Here is a 14,810-nt window from a genome sequence, read left to right as displayed (position 1 = left end):
GACTCTTCACAAAAATATTACTGAGGAGGATCAAAGATGGTGGTGGAGGAGGAGGACCCTAGGCTTTTCTCGTCCCACGAACGCAACTAGATAACTATAAAATCATCCTAAATACTGCCAGAAATTGGCCTGAAGACTGATAGAACTGGGGCGCCTGGGTGGCGCAGTCGGTTAAGCGTCCGACTTCAGCCAGGTCACGATCTCGCGGTCCGTGAGTTCGAGCCCCGCGTCGGGCTCTGGGCTGATGGCTCAGAGCCTGGAGCCTGTTTCCAATTCTGTGTCTCCCTCTCTCTCCGCCCCCGCCCCCCGTTCATGCTCTGTCTCTCTCTGTTCCAAAAATAAATAAACGTTGAAAAAAAAATTAAAAAAAAAAAAAAGACTGATAGAACAAACTCTACAACTAAAGGGAGAGAAGAGACCACTTTGAAGAAGGTAGGAAGTGCAGAGACGTGGTTTAAGGGTGAAATGGATCACCAGTGCTTTAGAGGAGAGGGAGCAGTGGTCATGGAGAAGGACAAGAGAGAGAAGAGAACACATGGAGAACAGTTCCCCAAAGGCATTGGTTTGGAAAATGAGAGGGGTGGAATTGAGTGAATTATTGCAACCAGTAGGGCTTAAAGTCTGGAGTTTTAAAGTTCAGTGGGCTTGGCTGGGATAGAGCCAGGAGGGCACTGCCCTGCTCCTGGAGAGAAGGCAGGCAAACATCTGGGGGCAGACAGTGTGGAAAGAGCAATCTGAAGAACACTTAGGTCACACAGTGGGGAGATTATTCACTTGTCTCGGAGAGTGTCTCTGGGAGATAACATACACAGAGATGCCTCTCCAGGGACAGGGGAGCTGGTTGGTGCCATTTACCTCCCCCACCCCTCATAAACAGAGCATAAACACAGAGCCACTGGTAGGAGGCAGTGCAGTGCTGACACTGGCTGGCTAACTTGCTTACACCAAGCCCCAGCTCCTCCAGCGCTGTGGTAGGACTGCCCTTCTTAGTCTGGCTTGCTTCAGTCCCAGTGTGGTGGGCCCCTCTCCCAGAAGACCAGCACAAATCATATCTTCCAACCAGAGAGTTCTTCAAGGCCTCAGTTCTAGTGGAAGTAGCATCAGGTCTCGTTTAACAAGCAGACCACAGCACACTTAGTTAAAACTCGCCACATTCAGTCAGGCCAGAGACCCAACACTGCCCACAGCAGGCAAGGAGAACCTCTGTAGGTGAGTAGCCTGAAGGATAGAGCAGCCAAAACACAACAGCAGAATGCACGCAGCATATACCAGAGACACTCTCTGAAGCACCAGGCCCTGGCCACTATATGACCTCTTCTTCATAAGACCATTACTTTCAGGAACAGGAGATATAACTGGCTTTTCTAACACAGAGAAGAAGGCAGAGATTTCTACAAAACGCCAGGATGGAGGAATTTGTCCCAAATGAAAGAATAAGATAAGGCCATGGCCAGAGACTAAGTGAAACATATATAAATAACATGCCTGATGGAGAATTTAGCGCATCAATCATAAGGATACTCACTGGGCTTGAGAAAAGAATAAAAGATGTCAATGAGACCAGCTCCTCAGAGGTAAAAGAGTTAAATAAGAAACAGATGAAGAATGCAATAAGTGAAATTGGAAACAGGCTTGATGCAATGAATAGCAGAGAAACGAATTAGTGACCTAGAAGACAAAATAATGGAAAATAATGAAGCTGAGCAAAAGAGAGAAAGAACAGCTATGCAACATGAGAATAGGGACTCAGTGACTCATCAAAGGTAATAACTAACATATAGGAGTTCCAGAGAGAGAGAAAAGGGGGAAGATTATTTATTTCAAGAAATAATAGCAGAAAACCTCCATGATCTGGGAGAGGAAACAGCCAAATCCAAGAGGCCCAGAGGACTCCCAACAAAATCAACAAAAGCAGGCCAACACCAGACCTGTGGTAATTAAATTTGCAAAATTTAGTGATCAAGGAACCATTGTGGAAGAGAATATACTTGGTATGATTTCAGTCTTCTTGAATTTGTAATATTTGTTATGTCTCTTTTTATGTGATTTAACCAGGTGATTTTTTTGTGTGTACTTGAAAATGTGTTGTATTCTCTCTTTTTTTTAAGGATGGAATGTTTTATATATACATATACACAATATATATAATATATAATATATATTATACATATTATGCATATAATTATACATATATATTATATATACATATATTATATATAATATACATATATATTATACATATATAATATATAATAATATATAATTATATATATTGTATATATGCATCAAGTAAGAAATGTCCATGTTGAAAAAAAATAACTTTAACTGAGGGTACTCATTAATATCAGAGGGGAAGTGAGTAGGGGGATGGGTAAAATGGGTGAAGGGTATTAAAAGTACACTTTTGATGAGCACTGAGTAATGATATATAGAATTGTTGAAGCACTATATTGTATACCTGAAACTAATACAACACCATGTGTTAACTATATTGGATTTAAGTTAAAATCTTAATTAAAAAATAATAAAAGGGGCACTTGGCTGGCTCAGTTGGTAGAGCATGTAGCTCTTGATCTTGGGGTTGTGAGTTTGAGCCCCATGTTGGGTGTAGAGTTTACTTAATTAAAAAAACATTAAAAATTTTCTTTAACGTTTATTCATTTTTGAGAGACAGAGACAGAGTGTGAGCAACGGAGGGGCAGAGAGAGAGGGAGATACAGAATCCAAAGCAGGCTCTAGGCTTCGAGCTGTCAGCACAGAGCCCGACACAGGGCTTGAATTCATGAAACGCGAGATCATGACCTGAGCTGAAGTTGGATGCTTAACCGACTAAGCCCCTCAGGCGCCCCAATTTAAAAAATTTTTTAATAAAACATGAAAAATATTAAAGAAGTAGATTAATTGAACACTAGGAAATATTGTTTGGTTGCTTTAAAGATCTATCTCACACGTCTTTCACAACAAATATAAAACTTTGAATCTATAGCAATAATCTAGAAGATTTTATTGTATATTCAGGAATGTTATATACTAAAATGGCCACAACAACACAGCATAGGGAATATAGTCATAGTCTTGTAATGTACGTCATGTTGTAATGGCATTGTATGGTGACAGATGGTAGCTGCAGTTGTGGTGAGCAAAGCATAGCATATAGAGAAGTTGAATCACTTTGTTGTATATCTAAAACTAATGTCACATTGTATGTTAGTTATACTCAAAAAAGTTTAAAAAAAAAATTTTTTTTTTTTTTAATGTTTATTTATTTTTGAGACAGAGAGAGACAAGAGCATGAACGGGGGAGGGGCAGAGAGAGAAGGAGACACAGAATCGGAAGCCGGCTCCAGGCTCCGAGCCATCAGCCCAGAGCCCGACGCGGGGCTCGAACTCACGGACTGCGAGATCATGACCTGAGCTGAAGTCGGACGCTCAACCGACTGAGCCACCCAGGCGCCCCAAAAAAAGTTTTTAAAAATAAAAAACAAAATGGACTCTAAATTTGAAAATACACACACACACACACACACACAGACACACACACACACACACACACACAAAGCCACAGATTGCAAGTATAAAAGGATGAAAAAGATGCAAAAATCAGAAGAAATCTGGTGTTGCGGTATTAATATCAGTCAAAGTAGATTTTGGGGCAAGGATAATTTCTAGAAAGAAAGGACATTTCATAATGCTTAAGGGTTAGTTCATTAAAAATACATAATAATCTTAAATGTATATGCACCTAACAAAGCTTCAGAATATATGAAGCAAAACTCAGCAGAATCCAAGGTGGAAAAAAACAAATCTACAATCATAGTTTTAAATAACACCTCTCTATTACTAATTGATAGAAGTTGAGGATCAAGAAAACTCAGTAAGGATATAAAAGATTTGAACATCACTACCAGTCATCTTGACATAATTCACATTTATCTAATGATTTACTTCAGAATATAGAAATAGCAAAATGGTAAAAGTAAGTCCTTCCTTAATAGTAATCACTTTAAAAGTAAAAGTATTAAGTATAAAAGTGATCATTATATTTTGATAATTCCTCAAGAAGTTATAATAATTATAAGCATACATGCACCAAACAACAGAGCCCCAAAGTATGTGCGGCAAACTGACAGAATTAAAGGAAGAAGTAGACAGTTCTACAATAATAGTTGGAGATTTCACAGTCATCATCATAATTATTATTTGTTGAGCACTCTCTATTTGCCTAGACTGTTCTAGCCATTTTATGTATATGAATTCATTTAACTCACAGCATCCCTTGTGGCAGGTTCCATTCCCCATTTTAAAAACAGGAAATCATGGCATAGAAAAATGACATACCCAAGGTAACAAAGGAGTATGTGGCAGAACCTGGATGATAGATTCTGTAAATTAAACTTGGTTCTTAGAGATGTTCTATTCAAACCTCCCACTGAAAGAGGGATTCTTTTCTTCAGCATTCCTGGTTCTGTGATCCACGGGAGCACTGTGGATAGAGCATCACTGCTTGAAAGAATAAAACATTCTAGTATGGGCTATTCTAATTGCTAGACAGTTCTTTCCTATGCTGAGTTGAAATCTTGTAACTTTGATTTACTCGTCTTTGTAATAACAGAAAATAAGCCCATCCTTCTATCAGCTATTGAGGTACGTGAAGATTGTCATGGTGTCATTCACCACCATCCTCAACACCACTTGGACATGTCAATACCATACTTTCAGTGACAGGGCAGTTAGATGGCAGATCAGTAAGTAGATAGAAGACTTGAACACGCTATAAACCAAATAGACTTACTGGACATATATAGAACATTCCACCCAACAACAGCAGAATACGTATTCTTCTCAAGTGCACATGGAACCTATTCCTTTTTTCTTTTTTTAATGTTTGTTTACTTTTGAGAGAGAGACAGAGTGTGAATGGGGGAGGGGCAGAGAAAGAGATACAGAATCTGAAGCAGGCTCCAGGCTCCAAGCTGTCAGCACAGAGCCTGATGTGGGGCTCAAACCCATGAACCGTGAGATCGTGACCTGAGCCGAAGGTGGGCACTTAACCGACTGAGCCACCTAGGCACCCTGGAACCTGTTCCTATTCCTATACAACCTTTCCTGTTCTCCAGGGTAGATCTTATGTTAGGCCACAAATATAGTTTTAAAAGATTGACATCAGAGAACTCTGACCACAATAGAATGAAGCCAGAGATAAAAAATAAAAAAGAAGGAAAAGTGGAAAATTCAGATATGTTGGAATTGAACAGCACACTCTTATACAACAAATGCGTGAAGAAATAGAAAGGATTTTAGAAAATAATTTGAGGTGAATGGAAATGAAAACAACATATCAAAACTTAGAGCTGCAGTTAAAGCAGTGATCACAGGGAAATTTAGAGTTGTAAATGCCTGCATTAAAAAGAAAGGGGGCACTTGGGTGGCTCAGTTGGTTAAGCATCCAACTCTTGATTTCAGCTCAGGTCATGATCTCACAGTGTGTGGGATTGAGCCCTGCATCAGACTCTGAACTGACAGCACGTAGCCTGCTTGGGGTTCTCTCCCCCTCTCTCTCTCTGTCCCTCCCCTGCTCACATACCCCTGATCAAGGTATCTCTCTCTCTCAAATAAATAAACATAAAAAAAAAAAGGAAAGATTTCATATCAATAACCTAACTTTACATTTCAAGGAACTAGTAAAAGGTAAATTATCTGGTTAACACAGTGCTTAATGGGGCTTGGAATACAACAGGCACTTAATAAATGTTAGTATCTCACTGTCAGAAGGTGGAGGCAGGTCAGATTGAGAAGATTCTCCAGACTGAGAAGTCACTTTAACGTGAAAATCAAAGCAAACCACACCATGCCACTTACACAGAGTTTTGTTCAGGGTCCCTTATTGACAGGGTATCGGGCCAGCAGGTGGAGGGAGGATCCAGGGCGCTGCACCGCCATTCTCCACCCGGCTCGGACCTCAGCCCTTATCGAACAAGGGGCATGGTGGTGTGGTCACAGGGTAGTTATGTAAAGTGAGTGCTAGTTACCTTCTGCACACCAGTCATCTCCACTAGTTATCTGAAGCGGCGCCGTCTCTGTACCGGGGGGAGAACAAGACGGGGGCCAGTGGCGGAGTCTGTAGTCAGCACTCCTGTACGCACATACACATCGCTAAGACTGATCGTTCAACGTACGTTGCAAATGAATGTAGGATACTATTTACAGCACTTTCTACTTCTGCAGTTTGCCTTGATGGATTAGGACACACGTGGGTGTTCTAAACCATGAGAATTCATGATAGCCTTGCTTTGAGTTTCATGGAGGAAGACTTTATTAATTATAAGGGAAAGGGAATATAAAGAGCTAAACAACTGTAGTGAACACATATAGAGAAGTATAGAGAAGAACAAAGAAAGTTTACTACCTCAAATTGGATACATACAATATGCACCCTTCTGGCTGGGGAAGCCCCATGGTAAACAGCCCGGCTGGGGTCCCGATTGCGTGTCCTGGGAAGAGTGTCCTCCCCTGAGGTGAGACTTCCAACTAGCTATTCCTGCCAGGGCAGTCGATATACTATCCGCGTGTGATTTGTGGCTAGTTATTATGTTTCTTATGTGCAGTCCTGAGCGAGCTATTTTTTCTGTTCCTTTTATAGTATCTCGCAATCTTAAGGGCGTTTGCATATTCCTCTTCCCTCCCTGGTCCATCCCAGGGGGGCAGCTTGGTCTGGCTCAAGGAGGAACGTGAGGCATATTAATCCCTCGTGGCATCAGGAACAGAGGGGCCAATTCTGACCCCTAGAAAAATATAGAGTCCAAGCCCACAAGCCCACCAAGCCCCCATGATGGCATATCATGGCTCTGGGCAGAAATGCATGACAAGTCACATAAACAGCTTCTAAAAAAAAATAGTGGGTTTTTAAATCCATCTTTTAAATTGAGATATTATAGGGGCGTCTGGGTGGCTCAGTCGGTTGAGCGTCTGACTTCGGCTCAGGTCATGATCTCACAGTCCGTGAGTTCGAGCCCCATGTCGGGCTCTGTGCTGACAGCTCGGAGCCTGGAGCCTGCTTTGGATTCTGTGTCTCCCTCTCTCTCTGCCCCTCCCCTGCTCATGCTCTGTCTCTCTCTGTCTCAAAAATAAATAAAAACATTAAAAAACATTTTAAAAAATAGAGATATTATACACGTGCTGTGAATTTCACCCATTTAAAATGTACAGTCCCGTGTGTTTTAGTATATTCACCAAGTTGTGTCTTTGTCACAACTGTCTAATTCAAGAACGTTTTTTTTTTTTTTTTTTCAACGTTTATTTATTTTTGGGACAGAGGGAGACAGAGCATGAACAGGGGAGGGGCAGAGAGAGAGAGGGAGACACAGAATCGGAAACAGGCTCCAGGCTCCGAGCCATCAGCCCAGAGCCCGACGCGGGGCTCGAACTCACGGACCGCGAGATCGTGACCTGGCTGAAGTCGGACGCTTAACCGACTGCGCCACCCAGGCGCCCCACAAGAACGTTTTTGTAACTCTAAAAAGAAACTCCATACCCATCAACGGTCACGCTAGTCTTAGTTGACCACTAATCTATGTTCTTTCTCCATGGATATGCCTTTTCTGGATGTTTAATGTAAATGAAATCTACAATGTGTGGCCTTTTGTGTATGTTGTTTTTCACGTAGCACAGTATTTTCAAGGATTGTTCCTGTTGTAGTATATCAGTACTCTGTTCCTTTTATTGCTGAATAATTTTCCATTGTGTGAATATACCACATTTTGTTTATCCATTTATTAGCTGTTAACATTTGGATTGTGTTCACTTTTTTTTTTTTTTTTTTACTTACTATGAGTAGTGCTGCTGTGAACATTCATGTACCAGTTTTTGTGCGGAAACGTGTTTTTGTTTCTGTTAGGTAGGTACCTGTGATTGGAATTGCTGATTTATACGGTAGCTCTATGTTTAACCTTTGAAGAAATGCTAGACTGTTTTCCAAAGTGGTTGCACCATTTTATGTTCCAGTTTCTCCACATTCTTGCCATTATTGTTTTGTTTTAGCCATCCTTGTGGCTGTGAAGTATCTCCTTGTGGTTTTCATTTGCCCTTCCCTAGTGACTAATTATGCTTAACTTATTTTTATGTGCTTATTGGCATTTGCAGATCTTCTTTGCAGAAATGTCTATTCAGATCTCACGCCCATTTTTTTTTTTTTTTTTTTTTTTTGAGAGAGGGAGAGTGCGAATGCACACGTAAGCGGGAGAAGGAGAGGGAGAGAGAGACTCTTAAGCAGGCTCTATGCTCAGGATGAGATCATGACTTGAGCTGAGATTCAAGAGTCAGATGCTTAACTGACTAAGCCACCCAGGTGCCCATCATGCCCATTTTTAACTGGTTTATTTTTCTTTTTGTTCAATTGTGAGAGTTCTTTGTATATTCTAGATGTAATTCTCTTATCAGATATGTGATTTGCAAACATTTTTTTTCCTATTTTATGTATTGTCTTTTCACTTTCTCAGTGATGCCCCATGAAGCACAAAGGTTTTTTAATTTTGATGAAGTCAAATTTATCTATTTTTTCTTTGATTGCATGTACTTTTGGTGTCATATCTACAAAACCATTACATGTATACAGGTCACCAAGATTTATGCTTATGTTTTCTTTTAAGGGGTATAGTTTTAGCTCTTATATATTTTTTTAGCTCTTTGATCTATATCAAGTTAATTTTTAAATATAATGTGAGGTCGACATTATATTTTTATTGCGTGTAGACACCAGTTGCCCTGACACCATTTGTTGAAATACTGTTTTTCCCCCATTGAATACCCTAATGCTCTGTCCAAAGTCAATTGCCCATAAATATAAGGGTTTCTTTCTTGACTATTAATTCCATTCCATTGATCTATATTTCTATCCTAGGCCAATACCATGATATTTCAATTACTATAGCTTTATCGTAAGTTTTGAAATCAGGAAGTGTGAGTCCTCCAACTTTGCTTCCCTTTTCAAGATTATCTTGGCTCTTTTGCGACCCTTGCATTTCCATATGAATCTTAGGATCAACTCTTTAATTAAAAAAAAAAAAAAGACAGCTGGAATTTTGATAGAGATTTCATTAAATCTGTGGATTAATTTGAGAAATGTTGCTAACTTAACACTCTCAAATCTTCCAGTTTGTGAACGTGAGATGTGTTTTGTTTGTTGTCTTTCATTTCTCTGAACAGCGGTTTTTGTGTGAATTTTCAATTGATGTCTTGCATTTCTTTAGTTAAATTTATTCCTAAATATTTTACTCTTTTGATGCTGCTGTAAATGAGATTGTTTTAATTTCGTTTTCAGGGGGGCACCTGGGTGGTTCATTCAGTTGAGCGTCTGATTCTTGATTTCAGTTCAGGTCGTGATCCCAGGGTTGGGGGGAGCAAGCCCCAAGTAGGGCTCGGCACTGAGTGTGGAGCCTGCTTGAGATTTTCTCTCTCTCCCCCTCTGTCCCTCTCTTCCACTCGCATTCTCTTTCTCTTTAAAATAAAATAAAACTAGGGGCGCCTGGGGGGCGCAGTCGGTTAAGCGTCCGACTTCAGCCAGGTCACGATCTCGCGGTCCGTGGGTTCGGGCCCCGCGTCGGGCTCTGGGCTGACGGCTCGGAGCCTGGAGCCTGTTTCCCATTCTGTGTCTCCCTCTCTCTCTGCCCCTCCCCCGTTCATGCTCTGTCTCTCTCTGTCCCAAAAATAAATAAACGTTGGAAAAAAAAAATTTTTTTTTTAAATAAAAATGAAATAAAATAAAACTAAAAGAATGTTTAATTTCATTTTCAGGTTCATTGCTAATACAATTGATTTTTATTTTTTAATGTGTGGGTTTTTTTCATTTTTTTGTGGGTTTTTTTTTTTTTTTTTTTGAGAGAGAGAGAGAGAGAGAGAGAGAGAGAACAAGCGGGGAAGAGGCAGAGAGAGAGGGAGATAACAGAATCCGATGTAGGCTCCAGTCTCTGAACTGTCAGCACAGAGCCAGATGCGGGGCTTGAACTCATGAACTGCCAAGATCATGACCTGAGCACTTAACCAACTGTGCCACCCAGGCGCCCCTACAATTTATTTTTATATAAAAATACTACATATTTGTATATTCTGTAACCGTGCTAAACTCCTTGATTGTTTCTAATGGTTTTTTGTGAATTTCTTAGACTTTTCTATATACGGGATCAAGTCATCTGTGACTAGAAGCTATTTACTTCTTCCTTTCCAATCAGGGTGTCTTTTATTTATTTTTCTTACCTAAGAGCCTTGGCTAGAACTTCTAATACAATGTAGCATAGAAATTGCTGCCTTGCATTTTTATGAAATGGTGATAGGGTGTAAACTCTTTTATATCCATTAATATTAAAGTGTGGTGACTTCATGAAATTAGTGTCATCATATCTGTAGGACAGTAATTGGGACTGTTACGATCTAAAAAAACGTGAACTGTTTTTTTTTTTTTTTAGTTGAGGAACATGTTAACAATGTGTTTTTTTCTTTTTCTTTTAGGTTTTCTCAAATAACGATGAAGGCCTTATTAACAAAAAGTTACCCAAAGAACTTCTCTTAAGGTAAATGTAGATAAACTTTAAAGAATTCAGATTTGATTCAGTCATCAAGTTCCAAGACAATCTTCTTTCTCACTATGCGTCCATAGCACAGAAAAACAGACAGAATTAGCCTAACTGACTTTTTGTTTTTGTTTTATAGAATGCTGTTCAGCTTGTTGTTAAATTTTACTTGGTCTAATCCAGAATGTACTAAGTATGTACATAGCATTGGTCTGGATTCTTTTTGTAATGTGGTAAGTATTGTAATAATCTTCAGTAGGTGCCACTGTTTTGGTATCAGTAGATGTTCTCAATGTAGTCAATTACGTGAGGAGAGATGATTGTTAAGGTTATGAGCTCCTGAAGTCACAGGCATTTGGATGTTTTCTAATCAATTTTAAAATAAGTATGGTCAAAATTCTGAGTGCTTAGAATTTTGTCAGTCCAAATGTTGCTATATTTTTATCCACTTGATGAAAATTATGTGCTAAGTGACAGTACTATAAAATATGGTTTTTGTGCTGTATTTCTGACATCACAATATACAGTAAATGGTTTTTGCTTTATCACATAAAGCCGTCAACCAACATTTGTTGACCCCGAGGCACTGCAGTTTCCTTTAGTGCTCTGCCATCATCAAAGAAATCTCCTCTTAGTTTTGGATGTTATATTTTAATTGTTTACAAGTAATTAATACATGTATACATGGTAATCCTTGAGTGGCATTTCCCAAATGCTGCTGATGTTCCGCAAAACAAAAAAAAAAAACCCACAACTGTGTGATCAAATAAGTAGGGAAATACCGGGTTAACAAAACCGATTTCTTTACGCATGACTTCTCAGAGCCTTAATACACATGATGATACTCCCAGATGGATAGTTCTGACATTTCAAAGTGACTGACCATGGAACTCTTTTAATATTCCGTATTAAGGGGCGCCTGGGTGGCGCAGTCGGTTAAGCGTCCGACTTCAGCCAGGTCACGATCTTGCGGTCCGTGAGTTCGAGCCCCGCGTCAGTCTCTGGACTGATGGCTCGGGGCCTGGAGCCTGTTTCCGATTCTGTGTCTCCCTCTCTCTCTGCCCCTCCCCCGTTCATGCTCTGTCTCTCTCTGTCCCAAAAATAAATGAAAACGTTGAAAAAAAAATATTCCGTATTAATTCCGTATTACATTGACAAAATTTGGGGAAATGCTGACATACAGTAAGTGATAGACCAGATGACTCCGTTCCCTGGTTGTGCTAGATCTCATGTTAACATTTAGGGAATGGGTGTGAGTTTTGTTTACATGTCGGAGTTCCCCACAGACTTACTCTGTAAATATCACATATTACTCACCTCAGGATGTTAAACTTTGTCTTGAAGGAGAAACGGTGCAGACAGCGCTTCTTTGTGGTGAAGATCACATTCCAGGGGCTTCAGAAGGTGTTCCGTTAGTCGCTGGGTATCGTGCGGCACTGTCGTCATAAACTCATTTCACTCAATAAAAAAGAAAATTAAGTCATGACAGAATCATATGAAAACTACAGCGATAATATTTCAATAAAATACTTGTTTGGATAGGAGAGGCTATTCTCTGGCATTTCAGACTCTTTTAAAGTTAAGAAAGTGGTAACAAAGGAATGATATATCTTTCATATAAACCTGGGAGGTCTTGATCAAGCACCGTGAGCTCTTAGAATGAACATGGGGGTGCTTGGGTGGCTCAGTTGGTTAAGCGTACGACTCTTTTTTTTTTTAATTAAAAAAAATTTTTTTAACATTTATTTATTATTGAGAGACAGAGACAGAGCATGAGCAGGGGAGGGGCAGAGAGAGGAGGAGACACAGAATCCGAGGCAGGTTCCAGGCTCTGAGCGGTCAGCACAGAGCCCGACACGGGGCTTGAACTCACAAGCCGTGATATCATGACCTGAGCAGAAGTTGGACGCTTTACTGACTGAGCCACCCAGGCGCCCCAATTTTTTTTAAATTTTTTTAACGTTTGTGTTATTTTTGAGAGAGAGAAACAGAGCATGGGCAGGGGAGGGGCAGAGAGAGAGAGGGAGACACAGAATCCGAAGCAGGCTCCAGGCTCTGAGCTGTCAGCACAGAGCCCCACACGGGGCTCGAATCCACAAACCCTGAGATCATGACCTGAGCCAAAGTCAGACACTTCACCGACTGAGCCACCCAGGCACACTGTGTCTGACTCTTGATTTTGGATCAGGTCATGATCTCACAGTCCGTGCGTGGGTTTGAGTCCCGCGTCAGGCCCTGCACTGATGGTGCAGAGCCTGCTTGGGATTCTTTCTCCCTCTCTCTCTCTCTGTCCCTCCTCCAGCTTGTGCTTGCTCGCTTGCTGTCTTTCTCTCTCTGTCTCAAAATAAGTAAATAAACTTAAAAAAAATAACGTGGCTGGGTTAGGATAGGCAGGCTGTTACTATACAAATAAGTGGACGGGATGCTATCCACAACGGACTGCAGAGTGCGTGCTGTCCCCTAGAACTGTGCAGTTTCACTCTTGGTCCGAACATTATTTAGCACAGGCATCAAGCTGTAATATGAACATGTGATTCTTACTCTGGGGAATCAACCAGCTTGAGGCAGACCCATTATTAGTCATTCAGCACTGGGGTGTGATTAAACTCCAGTCTTGTTATGAATACTGCTTCTATCTGTGACTCAAAGCTGCTAAGTTAATCTTTTTCCCCTTTGATGCAGTTAGCTTTGACACTGTTCTCCTGCAGGGAGCAGTTTCCGTCTCCTGACCAAAAAAAGGGGGCGGGGGCGGGGGCGGGTGGGATTTTATCAGATTCTGTGTTCGTGTGATTTCCGAACTGTTTGAGAAATTTTAGCTCTTTTAAAGATCCCTGGTGGACTCAGCTATTATAAATTCTGCAGTTGCCGGTTTGAATCATGCCACAAGGCTCAAACAGAGATCGTTTTTCAAAAGGAATTGCCACTTGAGACCAAGTGTTCGTAACATGTCTATTCATAGGTTTGTATTCCCACTTCTGCTCTTATTTTGGAGTCTGTAAGGGGAATTTAAATTATAAAGTACAGGTCTTCCCTGGCTCGTGAGTCTCAAAATTAATTCTAGGCAACCGTGGTATTTTAATCTTGGTTGGCCTTCGAGTCGCGTCTGCCGTTTTACTCGCAGACTCTATATTCTCAGTAACAGCAGCTCTTCCCTTTCCTAGCTGCGCTTTCTGAGCAGAATTTTGGAGAAACGTTTGAACCAAGTTACCAAAGTAGCCATCGTCGTCACCAGCCTCCTGGAGCTTAAGCCTCGATTATTTTGCTCAGTTAGATGATGTCTTCATACTCTCAGTGGGTCACAGGCTCACTTTTTTACTTCCTGTTGCAGATATCTCTGTGACGGTGCAGACTTCCTGTCCTTGTTGAATTCCTGTCTACCTTCCGTCTTACTTCATCAGTAGATGTGATTCCTTTGGCTTTGTGATCCTCTGTTTACTTCCAGCCGGGGTCGTTTTCTCTCTGCCATTTTTCACTGCATCTATTACCACCCTCTCAATTTCTCTAACTTCCATTACTGGTCACGTCAAGTGAAGCCCCCACTTCCCGTTCGGAGCCAGTAACAAGCACAACCTGGAATTATGTGCGGTTTTTTCCCTTTCTTGATGTCACTTTGAATCCACCCAGAAAAATCTGTGGGGTGGTTTTCATCTGACCATCTTCTTGCTGGTTTTAAGACTGCCCAGTATTACTGATTCACAGATTCCTTCTCCCACCCTGTTTTGAGTTTGTTACTTAACAAGTTCTTCCAATTTTGCTCTTTGTACCCAGTTTTCACGTACAAATTAAAGGTATTCCACTTCTCCCTCTCTATCCTTTATGCCCATACAATTGACCAGCTTGTAATTTTACTCTTCCTGGGGAGTCTGTTGTATAATGCTTATTATAACAATGGGACTCTTCAGTTTTTTGAAACCTGTATACATATCTATGAGTGAGTTGGGTGGTCCTTATATTTTGTCCTCATTGTTATTGTCTGTATGACTTTTGGAGCCAGACTTGGTTGGGATTTCAGCTCTCCTCATTTCCTACTTGCATGACCTCAAATTTAGTGACTTAACTCTCTGGGCCATAGTTTCCTATATCCATAAAAGGGGGGTAGTGATAGTTCTTACTGAATGGGGTTGTAGCTAGCCCGTAGGGTGCCTGGCAGTTAACGAATGTTAAGTGATGTTAGCTTCTATTGTTAATTAATTTCAATTTTCAATGCCTGAATTACTTACTAGAGGCTGTTTGACAGTGTCCTCGATA

General features: G+C 40.7%; 1 protein-coding gene across 3 annotated transcripts in view; it reads left to right on the top strand.

Moving 5' to 3' along the window:
• The window catches only part of FBXL2 (F-box and leucine rich repeat protein 2), a 112,810-nt gene that overhangs the window by 3,796 nt on the left and 94,204 nt on the right, over positions 1-14,810 (top strand). For all 3 annotated transcript variants that reach the window (XR_005791885.1, XM_040479651.1, XM_040479650.1), the window contains exon 2: positions 10,501-10,562. Coding sequence is in view for 2 of the 3 variants with exons in the window: in XM_040479651.1 (XP_040335585.1) it covers positions 10,501-10,562 (62 nt within the window). In the remaining variant the exon portion in view is untranslated. The remainder of the gene's footprint in view (positions 1-10,500; positions 10,563-14,810) is intronic.

Source organism: Herpailurus yagouaroundi, unplaced genomic scaffold (assembly GCF_014898765.1).
Source record: "Herpailurus yagouaroundi ecotype Mexico unplaced genomic scaffold, PumYag 159, whole genome shotgun sequence".
Classification (NCBI taxonomy): Eukaryota; Metazoa; Chordata; class Mammalia; order Carnivora; family Felidae; genus Herpailurus; species Herpailurus yagouaroundi.
Note: the sequence above shows the minus strand (reverse complement) of the source record. Positions and strands in the feature narration are given on the sequence as shown.